The following is a 22,957-nucleotide window of genomic DNA, read 5'->3' as shown; positions in this document are numbered from 1 at the left end:
CATGACCTCAGTATTTTCTTGGCCACTGTAACTGCACAAGTTGTTCTCATTAGTACTGTGTCTACCAGGCACACAAGCGAAGAGGTTTGCTAACGCTAATATAAGGTTTAAAAAGGCCAGAAAAGCTGAAAACGGCGCTGAAGTAGCAAGGCTACTTTTAGTCAGGCGTATTTAGTATTCATCCATTGATAACATGTTTGGATTATTGACATCTTAATCCTTTTTTTTTTTATACAAACAAGAGAGAAATCCCTTTTCATTTAGTTAGTTAGCATTGACAAGACAAACACAAAGACACATTTGATCTCATTTCTGTTTTGCCAACCACGTCAAAATTTCAGTTGGGAAAACCATTTCAACCATTGCAACAAACACACACTACACACACACACACACACACACACACACACACACACACACACACACACACACACACACACACACACACACACACACACACAGGTAAACACACACTCACACACACAAATACACAAATACACACACGCACACACCCTCACATACAAGCGAACATTCCCTCCGTCTTAAGTTAATCGGGATCCCCTCTTGATTTCTCTATCAATTTCCTCCTCTCTTTTGTTTGCTGTACCTTCTCAGACCAACACCTGCCAATTGAAAGCACCCCAACACGGCCCCTAACCCAACACCGGCTCCATTCAGGGACACCCACTCTCATTCCGACTAGAATATCAGTGGCCCAGCGACCCGGGTCCCTGTACCGTCTCAGGCTAAGCATCCTGGGAGCCGGGGGGTGGACAGACGGACGGAAAGACGGACAGAGTTGTTTCAGATTGCTGAAACCCAAGACCAAAGAGGAAGGCATTCAAGAGCTGCTAAAGAAAACGGCACTGTCAGGTAGTGTTCCGAATTACAAAGGGTTATCTGTATGTGTTTGCGTGTGGATCGGTGATAGCGTGTGTGAAGGTGTGTGTGTGTGTGCGTGTGGGATGCATTTGGTATCGTACCCGCTCCGGAACTTTATACAGGTCAGAACGTCAGTAAGCAAGTTATTTAGCTATCCAACTAACTAGCTAACTCACTAACAAACTAACTAACAAACGTGAATATTTCTCATTCCTAATCACTTGATTTCCGATAATGAAATTCAGAAACGTACAGTCCTAGAGTTTGTTGCTTTGTCAATACATTCACATGAACAAACTAACCTCAACAAAAAAAAAATACCAGGGGAACCAAAATTGGTACCGCCCTGGTGACTAAAGAGATGTTTTCCTCATTTCATTTTAGCTTATCCCCCCCTGGGAAACTACGAATGCCTGCGGAGTGCCAGGACACCAGAGAAAACACATTGAAAGGATGATTGCACCTAACACCCCTCCTCCTCCTCCGCCTCCTTATCCTCATTCCACATTCCGGAGCAGGCAGCCATGAAGTCGTAACCTGTGCTCCAGACGAGAGCTCGCAACCGCATCCGGAAGGCCGGCGATGTGGCCGACAAGGGGCCCTTAAATCACAGGCCTTTTGGTACAGCCTGGAGAAAACAAACCAGGGGCCACGCCTCTGGGATTTGTCTGGTTGTGTGGTTGGCAACATCTCGCCTGCGCTTGCCTGCTTGGCTCTGACCAAGTTTAGGTGTCAGGGAGAAAAGAAAACACACATTCATACACACAAACAAACACACACACACACGCACACACAATCATGCACACATACTCACACAATATAGGCAATATACATACATATACAAACACACACCAGACATGCATGTGGCCTCTGCTGGGCCATGTGTAATGTTTTCAGGGAGCTCTGTAGGAATGTGGGCATGGGCCCTGGGTATGTCAATACGTAAGTTTTGCTTGGGCAACATGACAAAGTTATGCCTCGACCTTGCCAGCAGCAACAAGCAACCGCGGGCGTGTCTGCCACACTGCATGAAGGAGCTTCATTTTAGAATTCCAAATTCCAAGAGGGGATGCGACTGTGTCCTCAGCAACGTGTGTTGGCAGCAATAGGTGTGAAATTATTATTTGGAGGAGGAGGTCAAATCCAGAGAAAAGGATGTGTAAATCTGTTTCGTACACAATGTATTAGAAGTGGAAGCCAGTAGGATAATGTTCACCTGCTAGGCTTGTTGTCTAATCCTTGATGCGATGCATCCCTCATTCATTCTCCTCCTCTGCTTAGCGCCCTTACAAGGCTAACCCCCTTCTTAGTAAAAATTAAAAACAAAAATGTCACCCCCTGTTAACCTTCAACACCGGGCAGCTTAATAAAACTTCATCCGTCTGACTTTGTGGCGACGTTTCGTGTTCATAACGTCAAGAAAATAACGTCATGGATGAATATTTGGTTGAGTGGCTGGTCAATAAATTGGATAATACCACGGCGTTATTGATTCTTGAGTCTGATTGTTCAATATTGTAAGGGTGTGCGTTCATTTTCAACAACGGGACTGCCTTTTAACAGTTCTGAATTATAGAACATGACATACGACATGGGGCATACGCCAAGGCAAATCCAAGGTTTCCTACCAATACTGAAGAAACGGGACAGCCATTCTTGGGTTATTCCTTACAAAGAAGGTTGAGGATGGAGATTGAGTAAACGGTCGTCACGGTAATAACGTACCTGTCCAGATGGAAGGCAGCAATCTCTGCGTTGTGTCTCTCAAAGTCGGAGAAGTAGAAGAAGTCTGGAGGAGTTTCCTGTTCCCGAGTCTGCCTGGAACAAGAGCACACAAACACAGTTGGTGAGCCAATGTCTGCAGGAGCAGAGATAGGGTCTGCAGAACACATGATGACTTCATTCACAGATTTGTTGATGACAGGAAAGTAATGGAATATAATGATTGAATCATTGATTTGCAAAACATGCAAAAAATTGCTAAATGTTGCCAATCCCTTGCAGTATACGATTATTAAATTAATGAATAATAATTTATGAGTTATTGTCAAACAACAGTGATATAGAATATCACTTAAAGTCAGTTTCTGTCCTGCGAACAGCATCTCCTCCCTTCAACTTTTCCCACATACTCCAAAAGCTTTTCTTTTGGAGTGTGTTAGTGATGTTATTTGATTGGTTTGGGACCCTTTCATCCCGTAGTCTATGGGAGGTTTCTCAAGGCCCTTTATGAGTCTCTCTGAGCACAAGATGGAGATGTGTGATAGTCACTGCTATGGCCGCGCTTAGGCTGCTGAGCAAGCTATCCCATGTCACCCCTGGGAGCCCTGCGTGCAAGCGTGGGCAGGTTGATGCATCGCACACACACACACACACACACACACACACACACACACACACACACACACACACACACACACACACACACACACACACACACACGCACACACACGCACACACGCACACACTCACACACACACACACAATCACATTAATTGAAAAGGCACTTTGGAATGTATTTTTATTGATTTAATGCCAGCGTAATTTTTGTCAGCGTAACTGACAGTCTGCCAAGTTGGCCAAAGACCTGGGTTAGCTATCTAAAAGACTAGACATGTCTTTGTGTCTCGCTGTCTGCCTGTGTCTACTCTCTCTCTCACTCTCTATCTCTCTCTAACCCTCTCTCTCTCTCTCTCTCTCTCTCTTTTCTGTATAGGATCTGACTATAAAGAGATTTTTCGAACTAAATGTATTGCTTTTACACAAACACAAACACACAAACAGAATATGTGAGATCTCATTTTCTTCTCTTTCCTCTCTCGTCTCTTTTTCTTTGGCAGGCTGTCGGGTGCTTCTGAGACTAAGAACCATTCAGTTGTTCCCAACCAACCAGACAAACGCTGGAGGGATCATTTTACAGTTTGGCGAGGTGGTGGTGATCCCTGTTACATAGCAACACAATCAATCCCAAGATAGCAACCACAACAGTTTGTTTCACAACTGCCGAAGATCTGCTTTGAGTCGTAGGCATGTGGGTGAGTAAAAAGTACTTTGAAGATGGTAAAGAGTGGAATTAAAGGCTTCAAGTTCTCTTCATGATCTCCACAAACACGCACACATGAATGCAGGGACACAGACACTTGCAGGGACATACCTGCACGCACTCTAGAGCACACACACATACACATACATTCAGAGACACACACACACGCACACAAACATAAACGGATAGGGCATGGTTGTTTTCATATATACTGATGACAGGGAGGGGGCAGTAGAGGCAAGCTAAACTCAGTTTCAATGGTCAATAACCATTAGCACATTCCTTTCTTCTCGCACTCTTTCTTTCTCTGTCTCCAACTCTTTTTTCCACCTTATCGTCTCCTTTTCAACTGCCAACTGCTATGTTTTATCTTTTCTATAGATTTAGTTCTTCGAAAAACTACTTTGATGCCAAGGAGATGCATTGAAGATACCCTAAAAAGAGTATTGACTTTGATATTCGTCACCATCTACCGATGTGACAATGGAGGGCAAGGTAACTCCCACACTGACAAACACACAAACAAATACATAAGCCATGCAGTATAATACATGCAGTATAATACACACACACACATGCACACAAACACACCCACACAACCACACACAAACATCCACACACACACACACACACACACACACACACACACACACACACACACACATGCACACACAAACACGCATAACATCAACATACACGCACAAATACACCCACACACAAACATTCACACATGCGCACATAGTGTAGCAAAAACAAGAGCTATCTGTAAATACATGTTTGTACTGTTTTGTACTTCCCTTGGGTTAAGGCTCCTCTGTCAAAGCAGTCTATCCTTGTTTTTAACAGTGTTGCTAACAATGGATCCATATCTGCATGGGGATGCTACTATGGTATAACTGACACACTTCAGTCAAAAGACAGACGAGAGAGAGAGAGAGAGAGAGAGAGAGAGAGAGAGAGAGAGAGAGAGAGAGAGAGAGAGAGAAATGTGTGCTTTCCATTGCAAAAGCCGGGCATGTGCGATGAGTAATGACAGTGTTGATTATGTGCGAAGCGGCCAACAAACCTAACAGTGGCTTAAAATTTCCAGAAAAAAAAAATCCATTCCTCACCTCCCCCGTCGGTGAGCCAAAGTGCACGTAAGATTGCTCATATGTTTATACACATGGACATTGTTTCTGCATCGCAAGATGACCTCGCTACTACTTTGGAGTGAATGGCTGTCTAACTCTACTCTATTCTACTCTGCAATTTTCCCTTCTTGATATTTACCCACAGGTGGTGTTATTTCTTCCCCCAAGTGCCTCGTCCCTGATTTTCCCGCTCCTCCTCCATAATTGACTGGCAATTATACTGGTTGATGAAGCCCTTGAGCTACTGCTTGGTGGGGTTGTCGGCTGGGCCTCTACTTCCATTTTAGCACCTGAAAGTCACAGAAAGTACCATAGAGGAGCAATGGAATTACAGCCGGCGTTGTGGGTGCGTTTTTCCACACACAATCTTGTGTGAGTGAACCGTGGCTCACCTGCTCGCTCTCAGCATACGTATGAAAAAGGTATCATGAACCATGTTAGTGGATTCTCGCTCTTCGTTGACAATGGTCAATCTCTGTGTGAGAGAAGGACCAAGTCTGTGTTTGAAAGAGCACTATGTTACACTACATTGCATTTCATTGCATTACATTACATGCCGCATGTTTTGCAGTTCCCCACAGCAATATTCTCACAGTCAAACCGCATAATTTGATTAGGTTAAATACATCAAACTGAATAAAGGCTTAAAAAAAACCATTAATGACAGATGTCAAATTTAATCTGCGGGGGGACATTTTTACATATTGATTGTGTAATCTCGGATAAATCCAACACGCAAATGATTGCAGTCCATCCTGCTGTCCTTCCACTTTGTGCATCATTAATTAATTGAATAATAACAAAACAGAATAATTACTTAATGAAACAATAACATGGAAAAAATAATAATCTGCACAATTCATATGTAATAGAATAAGCCTGTGGAGAGTGGAAAAAAATTCCCTCTGGTCTACTGTGCTTTGTAAATAAACGCTTTGATGGTCTGATAAGTACTATGCTGACTGCTAGAGAGACAGGCAGTCTAGGGACAGGGTACCAGCTGAAAGGTTTTTAGGTGGAGGTTACATTGATTATATTTTGGTGTAATACACTGGATGTGTCCTGGGCAGTGGTAGTGGTTAGGGAGCCTGACTCCCTGATGAAAGGTTCTGGGTTCAAACCCCAACGTAACCAGTGTACCTGCGTCCTCCGGCAAGACGCCTTAACCCCTACACCTGTTCTTAAATGTATCTGAATTCACTGAACGGTGCTTTGGAAAAGCAGGATAAAAGTAAACGACTAGCCAGTAGAAGCAGACTTCAAGGTATGGTTAGCTCAACACTCTATCTATACATGGTTCAAAATCTATCATCCTGATGGATAGTGATTTGCAGAATTATTTTACACTATTTTAAGCTATAGCATCAATGCACTGGTGTTTTGCGTGAGACTAAAAAACACAGCATGACAATGCATAATACCAACTTCTTAAATCCGTTGTAATCCTTCATCTCCAATACTGTTTCCCCATTCACCTTCCTCCCTCCCCAGCCATTCTTCTGCCCCTCCTCACTTGCTATCCTCCTATTGTCGTCTCTCTCTCTTGTCCCCTTTCATCATTGACAACAGCTCTTTCTCTAGCCAAGCTTCTCCGCCACATTTACATTTTTGTGTCCATCTCATGGTGGATTAAACCTTCCATGTGATCGCAGGCTACAATCCTACCCAGGTGGAAACACTCCGTCAGTGTGGGATGATTTATGCAGCAAACATATGCGGCGGAAAACTCAATGGGATTTGGCAGAAATAACGTGTGACCCCAGTGTTATATACACATGTGGAGAAATTGTGTTGATTGTGAATGTCAGCAAGTATTTGCTGCTCTTTATTCAGTCAGTCATGTTTCTACCTGTATCTTTTTCCACCCGGGTTATTTTTCCTCCGCTTTTGCTGAATTGTATACAGTTGCTTGATATTCTCAATGCAAAAATCATAAAGTGATGACATGACTAAATGGGCTCTGATTAGCTGTCTGCTAGTGGAAAATAGGGTCTTGACCGGGAAGAAGTAGTCATGTATTTATAAGAAGCACTCTGTATTTTACTCTGTCCTGTACGGCTCTGACATATATAGAGCAGTACAGATACCCACACCGTCGTAGTGGTATTGCGAGTCAATAATGTCTCGTTCAACAGTTTTAAGTGTTGTGTTTTGATTCCTATTCATTTTCAGTCAAGAGGTATTAGATGTCCTAAGGAACTCGCCAGGGTTGGCCTCGTTGAACAGTATGTGTCTCACTATGCTCAGATCACCACAGTTAATGATGGTTTAGTGACTGACTAAAACAGATGGCACAGTTGGAGAAGCGGTATGGGATTTATCTGTTTTTTTTTAACGATCTAATCTAAATCAAAGCATCTTACAGTTCAGTCAATATGTATGTCAATGAACACGCCACAACCGTGAGGGTGATTAAAGACGATAACCGATATTTATTCAATTTTTTAATTTGTCTTACCATTGTATAGCTCGTACATGGAAACATTTCAATTTCTTCAACCTCCTTCAACAATATTTGTGGCAATAATACACAATTTGAGTTTTTCATGGGAAATATGGGAATCCTATATGTCCTATGTATCCATTTTCAAGATCAAAATACCTGAGTGAATATTCAGAAGAAATACATATTATTCAGAAGAAATACATATTCTGTACACCAACAGGAATGAGGATTCCCAGGATTTCTTCCCTGACCAGCTGTCCCTGTCCGTCATGCTTACACACACACTGAAAACTGAAAGATGGAAGCAAATGGAATTCCCATTGCATTGTATTCCGAGATATGCTATATGAAGTACTGACACTAGTAAGAAAACAATTATATTAACACAGAGCTTAAGTCAGTTGAAGGAATCTAATTATATATTTTACGATATAATTAGATTCCTGCAAAAGTGATGAAACGTTTATGGTTGCTAGTTGACCACTTGGATTATATTAGTTGAAATGTTAATAACAACTATAATCACAAATCCCTTTCCTGTCATCGTCGTAAGTGAAATTGTTTAATGTTGCTGCATTGCATTTCTATGTTGTATGCCATGGCACCAGGCTTAAGCAGGCAGCATATGTCTAGCTGTTTAAGCTCTTTAATTATTTTTCTGGCACTTCCTTATGGAAGCATAAATGTAGCAAAATTCAAATGGCAATGCAATTTGCAATTCAATAAGTCATTGCATTATGCAATTGACAATTCATTATGCAATTTAATAATATCATTTAAAAATATGTTATTCAAAGTGTATTTTAATATGCAAAGTGACAATGAAATCCTCAATTCAATTTGAAAAAGTTATCGCAATAAAAATAGAATTGCATTTTGTCACAATTTTGGAGTGCCTTTACTCAAATGGAAAAGCTATACCGCCCTCGTGATTGCAATGCACTTCACCACGCTCTGTGTTGCAAAATTCAAATTACATTTCAATCTGCTTTAAAACACTTTGCAAAAGATTTTGCAAAACGTTTTGCAAAAGATTCTGCAAAGCGTATCAGCCAATCGTGTCTGGGAGTATCTACGTCAAACTCTCGTAATTTCCTTATTTATGTTTGTATGTGTCAGCAATGGAGGAGATTTTCGCTACGTGGCGAAGCTTGGCAGATGATGTGGAGAACAATCGTTTTGAAGACACAGATGGACTTGATAGAGTGCGTGCTCTGGGAGATAGGATAGACGACAAACCATGTAAATAGTGTTGTAAATAAACTTCCAAAGCTTTTCAAATCTTATTTGGTGTTCTATTCGTCCTTAATGTGCGAAGTAAACAATGTACAAAGTAAATAAGGTTCAAGTCAAACCGGGAAAGTGATTCCAGAAATGTTTTTGTTGTAGGACCAATCACAGCCCTTGCAGTCTCCGTTACGTCGACGGATAGTTACAAAATATTGGATGCGCACGTAAGCTACGGAGAGGGTCTCCAACAGGCTCTCCGGCTACGGAGAGGGCTCTCCGTGTCTACGTGAAGCACTTTACGGAGTACTATAAAACAGCCTAAAGCCTTAATACTCCTCCGTAAAGTGCTGTACGTAGTGCTGTACATGCGTATCCAATATTTTTTAACTATCCGTCGACGCAACGGAGACTGCAAGGGATTTGATTGGTCCTAACAAAATAATTTCTGGAATCACTTTGCACCTTATATACATACATTGCATCTTTTTTAACTTGCACCTTGTTTACTTTGCACATAAAACACCAAATAAGATTTGAAAAGTTTTTGAAGTTTATTTACAACACTACTATGTATGGTTAGTGGTCATCTTATAAGATCGATCGGGCGGCGAATTGCCCCCCTCGAGGGGTCAGACTTTGGCGCATAGCGACAATCTCCTCCATTGCTGACACATACAAACATAAACAAGGAAATAACAAGGAAGAGACGTAGGTCCCGCCCTGATGCGATTGGCTTTGCAAAATCCTTTGCAAAACGTTTTGCTAAATCTTTTGCAAAGTGTTTTGTGGATTGAAATGTCATTTGAATTTTGCAACACACGGAGCGTGGCAAAGTGCATTTCAATCACAGGGGCGCTATAGCGTTTCTATTTGATTAAAGGCACTCTAAAAATGTGAACAAATATAATTCTGTTTTTTCATTGTTATAACGTCTTCAATTTGAATTGAGGATTTCATTGTCACTTTGCATATTAAAATACACTTTGAATAACTTTTTAATTTTCAAATGGGATTATTAAATTGCATAATGAATTGTCAATTGCATAATGCAATGACTTATGCATTGCAAATTGCATTGCCATTTGAATTTTGCTACATGTATACTTCTATACCTTCTTGCACATTAAAGATTTTTTAACTTGTCGAAATCTCTACAGCTGACAGCAATGTGAACATTGTATGGGATTAGTCCGATAATCAAGGCATGCTTGATTTATTTGGATATTCACCGCGCTGAGACCCCACTGGTCTTAACTAATGGAAAATTCTGTTTACAAATCCAAACAGCTTTGAGTATAAATCTGCAGTTTGTCTGCAGAGAACTGTGTCGACCAGCCCTGAAAAAGTCTTGGTAGCTTTCAGCTCTTTACCTTTAATAAGGATCTGAAACACTTCCCCCCCATCCTTGTTTCTGACTATGAATAATCCTAACACTATGTGTGTTAATAGTCTTGTGCTATGTCGAACCTGTCTTTCTGTCCATACAGAAAATCGATGGGTATAGGAAGTAAGTACAGAGTCTCTCACTCACTTTTTGTGTCTCTCCGTCCCTCTCTCACATACACAAATCCTCCCACCGAGCCCCCACTGTCTCACTTAACACCACCATCTACCCCACACCTACCCCCATTATTCAGAACCACATGAAAGATGATGACTAATAATGTCCCTTTTCCACCGGCGGGTACGCTTCGGACCCAGTACGCCTCAGCCCAGTAGTGAGGGTGCGGTATAGCACAGGTCAGCTACGGCTCGGGTTTCCACAGCCTACAGTACCCTTATGGTGGGGCAGGGTTAACGCCTCGTTTCCACAGACGTATGTTTTTCGTATCCGTGCTTCCGTAAATTTACGGAAGGGGTCGCTAGTGTTTTACGTACGGACAGGAATTTCTTTACGGACAGCCAAAAAGATGGGGGAACGTATGATAATGGCCGTTTTTAGGAGACCGGTACTTTGGAACATGAGGACCGACATATACAGAGATAAAAACAAAACCAACCAGGCTTGGAAAGAGATCGGCGAGAAGTTCGGCCTGCCAGGTACTTTTGTGAAATATATCGTTAATTAAAAAGAGTGGGTGACCGTTGATACTTAACTTTCATACGGTATCTCCGTAAAACGAAAACGAAAAAAAAATGAACTTATATTACGGACATATCGGACAGAAATTTTACGGAGTGGAAGAGTCTCGGAGGAAAAACGGACATTACGGAGAATCAGATAGGAATGAATGGACTTTCGGTCGGAGACGGTTGGATCGCATACGAGAATATACGTATGTGGAAACGAGGCGTAAAGCCATATGGCGATAGCCGCGCCAGCTACGTAAACATTGTGACCTCATAGCAGCCCCACACAGTGTAGCCTGCTAATAAATCCAAGGAAAAAGAAGAACGTGCACAATGAACAAAGAGCAACAATGAAGTACGTCCAAGAAGGACGGCAAACTTTTGCGCAACATTTTCTTCAATAAACGAAGCTTTCGCCGTTGTCCAGAAATACCTTGCGGGTAATTTCTTTGTTTGCTATTATCCCCCTGTCGCACGGAAGCGCGATTCTGTTGACCAATCAACGGACGGCGTGTGTAGTTCGAACTTGCCGGCACCCTTTCAGTTGTCTCAGCACCCCAAAGGAGGAGTACTGCGAGACGAGTACGGCTCAAGGCCTGATTCCACCGGACGCGTTACGGCAACGTTACGGCTGGGGCACGTCTTGGCCGCGGTCACCGCAGCGGCGCAGCAGATAGGTTCCACTCTAATCAATGAGACCATTTCCACCGGGCGCGGCTGCGGAACGTCTCAGCAGCGTCCCAGGAGCGGCTCGCCGTGCCGCAGCGCTATCATTCCGTAGCATTTCTATTTTTGCCGCAAGCCGTTGCTGAACCGCGTCAATTTAAACAGAGCAGATCGAGCAGGGCAGGAAGTGAAAAATTAAAAGCCATAGAACATCCGGTCAATTTTCAAAATAAAACACAATACTCAGCTCATGTAGCCTATCACAACGTCATTTATGTACCAAATCATCCTTTTTATAAGGGCAATGGCCGGAAGGACAAAGCGTGCCATTTAATTGCAGTCGTTTTGGGAGTGGAAGTTGAGTACATTAGGTTTAGGATTATCGCGTGATCTCGTGATCTCGCGTGAATACGGCTGGCTCGCAACTAGAGCTGGGTCGACTTCAAAAATTCGTCAACATGAATAGTTTGCGTCGACGCGTCGCCTCCCCCCCCCCCACTCCAGTCGTGTTGACTGTCGAAATTCCACGATCTATCAACAATTTCTAAGTAGTAAACACACACTACAAGTTGACAATTTAAATTACATAAATCCTTTTCGAAGTTGGGTCTGAGTTGGCAGTACATTATTTTTCAGTTTGCACAACGAGAGAGGGAGGAAGGAGTAGAACAGTATTTTTATTTTTGGTATATTCCTCCTGATTGACTTATTTTGTTCATTTGTTAGATACTACATATGGCATGAAAATTCACTATTTTGCAGTTTGCACAATTTAAGTGCTGTGTTTGCACAATGTTATTGCATTAAAAAGTGGCATGTTAAAGAAATGTTTAATAAATGTTGATATTTTAACAACAAATGTTTTGATATCCATATAGTGTGAAAAGTTACATTGATGAAGTAATATGAAATAATCTGTAACTGAAAAAATAATCGTTAGATTAATCGTAAAATTAGTCGTTAGATTAGTCGACTAATCAAAAAATAATCGCTAGATTCATCGTTTGATCACGCCCACGTTTCGGTCACGCCCACTTTTGGAGGTGGAAACGCGCACATTTGGAGACTGAACCGACCCGCACCCTCTGGTGGAAATGCGCCATAAACAGATCAATTGCAAAGACAGAAAAAATGACCAAATATTCCTTGGGCTACATCATAAGCTCACTCTTAAATTGATAATTGTTTTAATTCAGTCTGGGTCTTTGTTCATTTTTGTCTCTCAAAGCATGCATCAGATCCAGGAATAACGGTTGAACAGAGTTCAGTTAAAATGAACAATGAGAGAAAAATATACTATTCCTTTTTACAGGGTAATAGTTCAGCTCTGCTGGCAGCATCAGCACAAATTGGCAGCAGAGAGGGTTGTGAATCATGCTTAAAAAACGATTCTCACAGAGCTTTATTTGAAAAATGTCTTTGCTGACAGGTTCCACAAGAAATAGCCTTAGAGGAAAATCTTTTTAAGAGCCCTCCAACCTACACTACAAAAAATGGAAACATTTTCAGTAAAATGCCCTGAGTCCTACAGCTATTGACAAGATGGATGCAAATGATGGATCAGACAAACCAATAATTCTTTATGTGTCTATGTGTGTGTGTTCTTACTTTGTGTCTCAAGCGGGCAGCACACCTCAAAATAATTGGATAATTTCGGCTGGCCTCGACTGAAGAAGTTCTTTGCAGACAAACTCTATACTGAATGTGTTTTTAGTTTGGTCACTGAATGTTCCATTTGTGAGGACCAGTTGGGTATCCAAGGAGACAGGAAATCAATTGCAGAAATATAAAATAAAAAATTGTGACTGCCTTGCTTTTCTAACAAATCACACTGTATTGTTTGCGTTGTTAACAGGCAAGGCAATTTCAGCTTGCTAAGTCTGCTCTGACTCATAAGCACCAAAAACTCAGCCTCTGCTACAGTGTCATTATTATTTTAAAATGTCACATGTACAAAGTGATCAAATATGGCAGACTCTATTTTTGGCTTGAACAACTTAAAATAAAACTTCTGGCCACATGTGCTTAACTACAAGTGGCTTGGTACTGTATATATTTTTCCTGTTCCTCTTAATTAATAGAACACAAGGCTCATTAATACGCCACATGTGGGTGCTTGACTGATGGCGAAGAGTACTTGATTGTCTTTTATTTTTTAATTTGTTAATTAATTACCCTAAGAAGATTGTCTGATTGTGCAGGTGTTTTGGTTTAATGATGTTTTCTCAACCTTCTTCGTTGCTGAGGATTCAGAGGGACACGTTACATGAAAGCATCAATGTCATTCCTCACAACATTTTGCTAGGTCCGAACCAAAGAGCTCAATTACAACTGCAAATCGAATTGGTTTTGACTACCAGTGTACGGTTTCCACGTCAAATTGAGGCGGATATCAAGGGGAAAAAATGTAAATGAAAGAGAAAAAAACAAAAACAACAATAGCAGAAGGATTGTTTTCCACCGGGGTTGAGCTTTCCTATTTAGCTCTGTCAATGGCCTTGTTGTGCTCGGAGCTTTGTGGTTAGGTGGCCCATGTCCTAAATAGATAGCCATACATCAAGGAGCTAAATGTTGACTCAGATATGTCATTGAGGAACGTGAATAAGTGCCAACAATACAGAGGAAAGTGGTGGCAAAGGGAAAAAATCTGCTCGAGATGTTTGGTTGCTGTTTCCTCTCCTTTCAAAAAGACACAAGGCTTAGCGTATACTGAGAGACCTGAAATTCTCCACAGGTTTATTATTTTTCCCCAAGACAATGGGGCATATTTTAAACACATTGGGAACTAACCGATTAATTAGAACCTGGGCCATCTTAACCAGATTCACATCCACTCCATCACATTCAATCATTCACTTGTTTATCATTGGACCACAAGGAAGGGGCCTCAGTGCATGGTTCAGTACAGTAGCTCCTCTGTCTTGCACCTCCGTTACCGTCCCGGCAGCATAGCCTGGGAGGTGGGGAGTGGTGGGTGTGAGCGAGGTAGTGGTCTCCCTTGATCGGGTTTCATGATATAAGACCTGGCTACTTTCAGCCCCGTCTCCACCCTACCGCCCCCTGACAATAAGCTAAGGTTATTCAGTCTGTATCGATACACAATGGTTACATTCTCCTCATGCAGCGCCTCTGATCCTCCCATCCTTCCTCGCCCGTCCATGTCTACCTGCCCACAGCTGAGGTGGGAAGCAGGCTGAAGGGATTTATGGCGGGCGGCTGAGGAGTAAGGAGGGGGTCACAGGAAGCCTAATTGCCACCCTGCCGGGGAGAGGCTTGGTCAGGCGAAGGTCTGGGGGACCACAGGGATCGTAATCACCCCTGGCGTGTACCCTTACAAAGGGGTCTCTCTCTCTTTCTTTTCGTGTTCGATGCCAAGAACTGTTGTGTCTTTATTCGGCTTGCGAGGGGTCCCCCGGGCGAACTGTGATTAATCTACCTGGGAAAGGTCATATTTAATGACACCAGAACAGCCATGAAGGGCAGCAAATTGCACTCGCATGTCTTGTGTTTAAAGGACCTTGACGTGGTGGGTAAAGTGATAACCTGCAACGTTTGAATACCCCAAAGCACTTAGCAGTATAGTGGTCTCAGTCCGAATTATTTATTTGAATTTGTTTGGTATTTTCTAAAGAACCCAGCTTAGCCCAGAGGAGTAGCCTGAAACGTCATCTGTCAGTGTAATCTCCCATTCCCCTCCTTAACGATGCAACATTGACCGTTCAATGAGCCATCTCTCCCATCATCTTACAAAAAACAGAACACAACAAGAACATCCAGGCCACATAGAATCACAAGTACGTTCTATGAATGTATTATTATGGGATGCAGGAGTTTGTTTACTCAACCTGTTCATTCTCCTGGTTTTGGTTTGCTTGTCAAACTAATTACGAGAGCCTCTATTGTTGATTCTGCTTTTGTCGTTCCCTTATTAAACTCGTCAACATTATTATGTTCCAACAAAGACAATATAGTATTTAGTTCCTTTCCTCCATCGTACAGAGCTTGAGTTACTGTTGCTAAGTACTATAAGCCGTTATCACAGATATTAAATGAAGCGGTTGGCATCAACATTTAGGATCCTCCCCCCTGTTCAAATGCTGTGATTAAGAGAACACTCTGAGTTGGAGATTAACCACCTGTGACCACACACATAGCACTCCATGGCACTTCAGCACAGCCTGGCAGGGCTTGTATCTCCATACAAATAAATTGCTCCCTTGGAATGTCTACATTTTTGTCTCATCGCGAGACACATGCATCAGACACGCACGGAAAGTAGGGGAATTCCCCATGAGAGGATGTACTCAAGTGGTTGGATAGTACACCTAAACCACATACCAGACAAAATGATCAAATTAAGACGGAGAGAAAAGAGTGAGACACACAGGATTTCGAGAGCTGCATTTTCTTTTAACTTTACAAAGTTAAGAGGAAAGGAACATAGAAAATCTGCAGACGTAGAACACTGTAGTTCACTTTGATTGTTATAATTTTCTGTTATTTTTCTGTTATTTTCCGCTCAGTTCAGACTCCAAATCCCACCGGGCGCTCAAGACTGATGCACACTAGTGACCTCTCATATCTGAGTTACATAACAACTGCAAGCAAACCCTCTCAAACCGATACACACAAGCATTAACACACAATTGTGCACACACAAATACACAAAAACACTCATACACACACATGAACAAACACACACGCACAAAAACACACATACACACACACACACACACACACAAACAGACATCTCTATTACAACCCGCCAAATGTCTTTCTGAATAACTAATGTGATATATGGTGCATTATTAACGCATAATATTAACATGGGCCAAACAATCTTTTTCTTCCTTCAGAAACACTTTTTGCATTGTAGGGACACGTGAGATTTGGGGACTTGGGCAATGCAGGGACTCTTGTAAAATGGGTACCCGTGCGATGTGGGGACTTGTGCAATGTGAGGACAATGTGTGTAGGGGACCGTTGGTATGTGTGCATCCTGTGGGTTGCGGGATACCCGTGGCTCAGCCACCGTCTTCTGAGGGCGGGTTAAGACTTTGCAGTGAGGGTGGCGAGAGAGAGGATCTAAAAATACAGAAGCACAGCGACGGCTCCGACCAAACAGAGGGACAAGCTTCTGATTATTACGGGCTCACTGCATCCAACAAACGAGTATGGAAATAAGGAAAGAGGTGCTATAGTGTTAGTTGTGGGGTGATGGTGCTTGAGAAAGAAAGAGAAAGAAAGATACAGGGAGACATACATACAGGGAATACAGGGAATTGATGGCAGATAAAGGGGCGAGTGGGATACAGTGTGAATGACAGAGAGATTGATAAGTATGACCCGTTTGAAATGACCTAATAACATATACACAAGAGACTGTCTCCAGGTCTGTGTGTGTGTGTGTGTGTGTGTGTGTGTGTGTGTGTGTGTGTGTGTGTGTGTGTGTGTGTGTGTGTGTGTGTGTGTGTGTGTGTGTGTGTGTGTGTGTGTGTGTGTTTGACTGCTTTTCATAATTCTCAGAGATAGAAGAGGAAGCTCACACAACTCCTACAAGAAAGATTAGGCTACTACAGTATGCTGCACTGTTGACAGCAAGACACTAAACTAGAGCAAACACAAGCTAGACAAAAGTGAAAGCTGCTCTGATTGAGACTGAACTATATATATGTATAGTTATCTATATACATACATATATTTCAGTATGCATAGATTAGCCCAGTTGAGTTGCAGTGTTTGCAATTGTAACAAGGTAGCAGGTTGCCACTGAAAAAACGTTTTTCGGTAGCATAGCTCTTTATTGAAGTATAATGCCACCGCCAAACAAGGACCTGTGTATTTGGCCGTATGACGGCCTTATGAGGGCAACATCACCCATCAATCCGGTGACTTGTCGCAGAAACGAAAGCATAGGATTTTTCCTGTGTGTCACAAACACACACACACACACACACACACGTAAAGATGAATTCATATCGAGGCACATAAAGATATAGCTTGGATTTTGCTAACCACTATTGCCATGTTGCTGTAGCAGAGCTTGCTACATGTCTTTGGGGGGTAGCTTCAGCGTAGTGAAGCTTAATTTAATATAGGGGAATTGGTAGCTTAGCTCACTACACTTTCCAAGTAGCTGGTTAGCACTGGTTAGTAGCCTCTGAGGTTTAAAGTTTGTGTGTATTGAGTACAGTTGACTATGTGTTCAAATTAAGCCCTTTCCCTTAAAAGCTATGCTAAATAGAAATATAACACACACAACAATAAATAAACATACACATAAACAAACTCCAAAATCACTAGACGACTTGTTTGATATGCAACATCAAAGTGGAGCTGACGAGGAAACAAGCTTAGCGGGGCAACTAAATACTAAGCATAAATACAAGCTGATGAGACTGCTACGCCTTAGAGAGAGAGAGAGAGAGCGAGAGCGAGAGAGAGAGAGAGAGAGCGAGAGAGAGAGAGAGAGATGAAGAAGAAGCAGCTTTAGAAGTGAAATCCTTGACTGCATTAGAAATCAGCTTAGGATCCAAATCCAACTAAAGTGTGTTCTGGTTAAAAGGTCCCAGAAACTTTGAGCCGGTGACCTCGTCCTTCTGTCTGTATGCCTTTCTGTCTATCTGCCTGTCCTCCGGTCCACTGTTCTGTCTGTCTGTCTGTCTTTTTGTCGTTCTGCATGACCTGTCATTTTGCCTGTCTGTCTGTCTGTTGACTGTCTGCTGACTTCAGAAGCACATGACATGACATGGGGAACACAGAGCTGTTCTCATTCTGTACAGAGAGAACAAGAGAAAGACTGACAGCAAAAGAGACTAGAGTGGAAGGAAGAGACCAATTGAGCTAGGGGGAGAAAGGACAAATTAGGGGAGGAAGGGAACAACGAGATAGCAGGAGAAAGGACAGAGTAGGGGAGGTAGAAAATAGTGCCTCCCTCGTCAGTCTTCCGTCTAACACTACCCAACAGACCGAGATCAAGGTTAAAGTGTAATTCCGGCGATAATTTGACCCAGGGTCTTTTTCGGAAGTAAGTCAGTGTTCAGCAAGATAAAATAAGCCTTAGCCCAAGTGAAGGAGTTCAAGTACCTTGGGGTCTTGTTCGCGAGTGAGGGTACTATGAAGCGTGAGATTGGCCGTAGAATCGGAGCAGCGGGAGCGGTATTGCGTTCGCTTTACCGCACCGTTGTTACGAAAAGAGAGCTGAGCCGCAAGGCAAAGCTCTCGATATACCGGTCGATCTTCGTTCCTATCCTCACCTATGGTCATGAGGGTTGGGTGATGACCGAAAGGACGAGATCGCGGGTACAAGCGGCCGAGATGAGTTTTCTCAGAAGGGTGGCTGGCGTCTCCCTTAGGGATAGGGTGAGAAGCTCAGCCATCCGTGAGGAACTCGGATTAGAGCCGCTGCTCCTTTACTTAGAAAGGAGTCAGCTGAGGTGGTTCGGGCATCTGGCAAGGATGCCCACTGGGCGCCTCCCTTGGGAGGTGTTTCAGGCACGTCCAGTGGGGAGGAGACCTCGGGGAAGACCCAGGACTAGGTGGAGAGATTATATCTCAACACTGGCCTGGGAACGCCTCGGGATCCCCCCGTCAGAGCTGGTCAATGTGGCCCGGGAAAGGGAAGTCTGGGGCCCCCTGCTTGAGCTGCTCCCCCCGCAACCCGACCCCGGATAAGCGGACGAAGATGAGATGAGATGAGAAAATAAGCCCTCCGAACAATTTCTTTCGTTGATCATCCATTATAGAGCTTGCCCGGAGCAATGCTCACGGCCCAAATGGCTTACATTGCATTGGCTAGGGGCAGTGCGAACGCTTCAAAAACTGCATTTTAATATTGCTCAAAATAGCACCAATTCTCTGCAGCAGCATGACTAGGGACCCTACGCATAAAACAAAGCAACAACAACTTAGTTAGCGTACCGGGATTAAAAAAGACTGCTTTACAAGTCTTTGCCCTACTGGTAGGTTTATTTTTACAGGAAGTCCATGCAAGTCGATTACCGAATGCACCGGAGTTCCTTTCAAGGAGGAACGTTTTGGAATGTATCATTCCATGGAAATGCATGTTAAACTCCAATAATTGTTCTAACACAACTTGTTTATTCCATTTATTCCGAGCTCTCGACAGCATAACAATCCAGCATCGCCGGCTGGAAATAACTAAACACTGCGCGCTCCTGCGTAAACTGCTACCGTAAATAACATAATAGAGGCGCCAACAAATTTAACTAAAATATTTTTTCTGTAACTTACATATGCAACTCCTTTTATTACCGTGTCAACACTCGCTAGATATTGTCACAAACAGCCAAGTATCAAGAGAGGTAAAAAATGTGGCGCCTCATTATATTATTTACGCGGGAGCGCCACGTTGTTTCCAGCCATTGTGGCGATGCTGGATTGTTATGCTGTCGAGAGCTTGGAATAAATGAAATACACAATCAACAACTCGCGCAACACGGTCATCTCTGTGGGGTGAATGTGCAATAAAGCACGGCCAGTGCCACACTCATAAGGCGCCAAGGAAGTCTCTTGCATTTACTTATTTGTGCGTATACTTCTATAAAAAGAACCAAGCATTGATTTTTAAGTTTTCCTGAGTTTGATCCCTTTTTGAGTCTGCAACTGCTTTCTCTCATCCTGTTTCTATTCCATTTTTCTTTTCGCTGCTTTGTTCTCTATCTGCATCGGTTAAAACAATGAGGGCTCTTCAGGAGGTTCAATGCCATTGGGTTTCAGAGCCAGGCCTGACTAATCGATGCTTGATGATCCCTAGGCTCTGGCATACCTCTGGTTGAATCGCTTCCCTGTCTCTCCAGGGTTTGTGGGCAGGGTAGGGGTAGCTGGTGCAAGTGAGTTTGTCTTCAGGGTACGAGCGAGTGAACCTCAACAGACAACAGTCCTGTCAGGTGACCCATTCAGGAAGTGTCTCGCTTGATGAATTAACAAAATTGCGAGGGGATGAATGGTCACACACAAAGCACTGAAGTGTGAAAGACAGTAATAGTCCAGCGTGATGCAGGGGAAGGCTTTTATGTGGGACATATCAGTCACAATAAAATGTCAAGGCTTGAACTGATTCAGTCACTCGCCAAAATGGAAAAATATAAGATTTGGACCCTTTGAAATAGAAGGCAGTTCGAGGCTCTTAGTTACTCAATTAGCACAGCAACCATGAGGCTTAGAGAACTACACCACCACAAGCACATACGTACAAAGTCATCAGCCCCCTGATCTCTGCATCGTATGATGAGTAAACATGATGTCTTCAGTCCTAATCCTTTGTGTCCTATGTTTTTTATGTGTGCGTACCAGGGACGGCTGGTGGTTTTTAAAGTGAGGGAGGAAGGACTGCGCGCTTGGTTGCCATTGTCCTGCTTGCACCGTTAGTGGCATATGGTGGCATAAGTATGTGAGACTCAAGTTGTTTCAGGGTGTTTTGGTGAACTACAAAATAGCAGGGAGGGATAATTATGTTAATAAAATTGATACAAATCCACCAGTGGCAGCATTCTTCCTCAAAAGCTGGTGGGCAGCATGTCTTTGACTACAAGGTCAGAAGGAAAGGATGCAAAGCCAATTAGTCAAATGAGGCCTACTCTTGATGACTGAAGCTATTGGTTGTAATTTGGCTATGTTTATTTTCAGCTACAATTGTTTTAAGAAAAATGACGACACAAGACCAAAAGTGATGCCATTTAAAATGCATCATGCTCTGATTCCTTCACTAACATCCTATTAACAATATCAAACAGAACGGTCAGAGTATCAAACAATTAAAAGAACAACAAGAACATTATTTCAAAACTATTTATATTGGCTGTAAGCCTAACATTGTTTGAGGCAAATGTTGATGTTAATGGATGTTTCAGAATGTTGGTCATGGTGTTAAGACAATTAAGATTGAGGGACTTCATTTATAATTTTATAGATCCAGTAAATCCTCCTGTTTTTGTTGCAAAGATATCTGTGACCTGGTCATACCAAACAGGATATTTTTTAAGTGATTTCTGAATAACGGCGTGTGTAGCTCCACGTTTTCGTCACCCTTTTAGACGGCTTGGTAACCCAACGCAGCGCGTTTATTTTAGGATCTTGCCCAACTTTTGGCGGTGGAAACGCCAATATAAGCGAACCGAGCCGCACCGCGCGGCAGAAACGCCAATATAAGCGAACCCTAACTTGGTGATTTGAACCCCAAGGTGGAGGGATTTGTAGTTTTTGCACTGTACCGCAACGACAGTAGCGCACCGCTCGGTGGAAACAAGGCATACGACTGAGTGGGAACGATAGACGGAAGGTGGATGGTCAAAAATCTTGACGGTCACATGATTGATGGCTCAAGATAGTCCCAATCTCTTTTTCAAGAGAGTCCTGGCCAAGAAGGCAGCAAATAAACATTAAAAGTTTCACATTAAAAAACAAAATTTCACACTAAAAACAAAACACAATAAAAAATTTAAAAAAGTCACAAGCATCAATCTCATTGGCAGTAAGTCAGTGTTCAGCAACCGGGCATGTACAGTTTGTGTCTAAATAGTCCTTGATCCTGCTTTTGTAATTGTTCATGGTGATTAGGGATTCCAGTTTAAGGTGTTCCTGTAGCTTACACCATGATGAGGGGGCAAAAGATTTAAAGGCACTTTCACCAAACGCTGTGCGAGTCCGACGAACGTCATACATAATCAAACTGCTAGACCGGGTGACACGAGCACTGTTTGTTCTAGGAACCATTATAGAACACAAATACAGAGGCAGATCGTGCAAAATTGCCTTATAAAGAAACATAAACCAGTGTTCCATCCTATGGGTGTATAAGGAAGACAGACCAACTTTCTCATACAATTTACAATGGTGCGTTCGGAAGCCAGAGTTTGAGACAAACCGTAATGCTGCATGGTACACAGAATCTAGCATTTTCAGAGATGATGAATTTACAATTTTCTTCCTGGCACCAAAAGAAAAACAAAATGTATTTCTATACAAGAAACCCAGTTTCATTCTTAGCTCTTTAGTTAGAATGTGATGTTTGAAAGAGAGATTTTCTTCTAGAAAAAAAACAGGTATTTATAGGTTGCGACTCTCTCGATCACTTTGTTGTTTAGAGTAACAATCTGGTTGTCAGAACAGATGTTTTCTTACTTCTTGTAAAGCAGATCATTTTGGTTTTGTCAATATTTAGTACAAGCCTTAATCCATGTAGGTTTTGCTGAACAACATTAAAAGCCGATTGGAGGTCCTTAGTTGCACTTGCAAAGGATGAAGCAGAGCTAAACATAATGGTGTCATCTGCGTAAAAATGAAATCTTGTATTTGTAACATTGCAACACAAATTATTAATATAAACTGTAAATAAAATAGGACCCAAAATGGATCCTTGCGGGACACCATATTGTAAATTCTTACAGCTAGACGATAAACTGTCAGCTTGGACCCTTTGTGTTCTATCACTCAGATAGTTCTCGTACCATTTAACTGATTTTGAGG

General features: G+C 42.5%; 1 protein-coding gene and 1 long non-coding RNA gene across 2 annotated transcripts in view; one reads left to right on the top strand and one right to left on the bottom strand.

Moving 5' to 3' along the window:
- The window catches only part of LOC130374361 (extracellular serine/threonine protein kinase FAM20C-like), a 47,554-nt gene that overhangs the window by 6,888 nt on the left and 17,709 nt on the right, over positions 1-22,957 (bottom strand). The window contains exon 4 of the mRNA XM_056581086.1: positions 2,608-2,700. Coding sequence (XP_056437061.1) covers positions 2,608-2,700 — 93 coding nt within the window. The remainder of the gene's footprint in view (positions 1-2,607; positions 2,701-22,957) is intronic.
- On the top strand, positions 3,835-5,369 carry LOC130374685 (uncharacterized). Its single transcript, XR_008893648.1, has 4 exons — positions 3,835-3,917; positions 4,307-4,420; positions 5,016-5,064; positions 5,204-5,369. It is a non-coding gene; the product is annotated as an uncharacterized LOC130374685 (long non-coding RNA).

This window comes from Gadus chalcogrammus, chromosome 2, assembly GCF_026213295.1.
Source record: "Gadus chalcogrammus isolate NIFS_2021 chromosome 2, NIFS_Gcha_1.0, whole genome shotgun sequence".
In the NCBI taxonomy this organism is placed as follows: Eukaryota; Metazoa; Chordata; class Actinopteri; order Gadiformes; family Gadidae; genus Gadus; species Gadus chalcogrammus.
The sequence above is the reverse complement of the archived record's forward strand: the minus strand, read 5'-3'. Positions and strand labels throughout refer to the sequence as shown.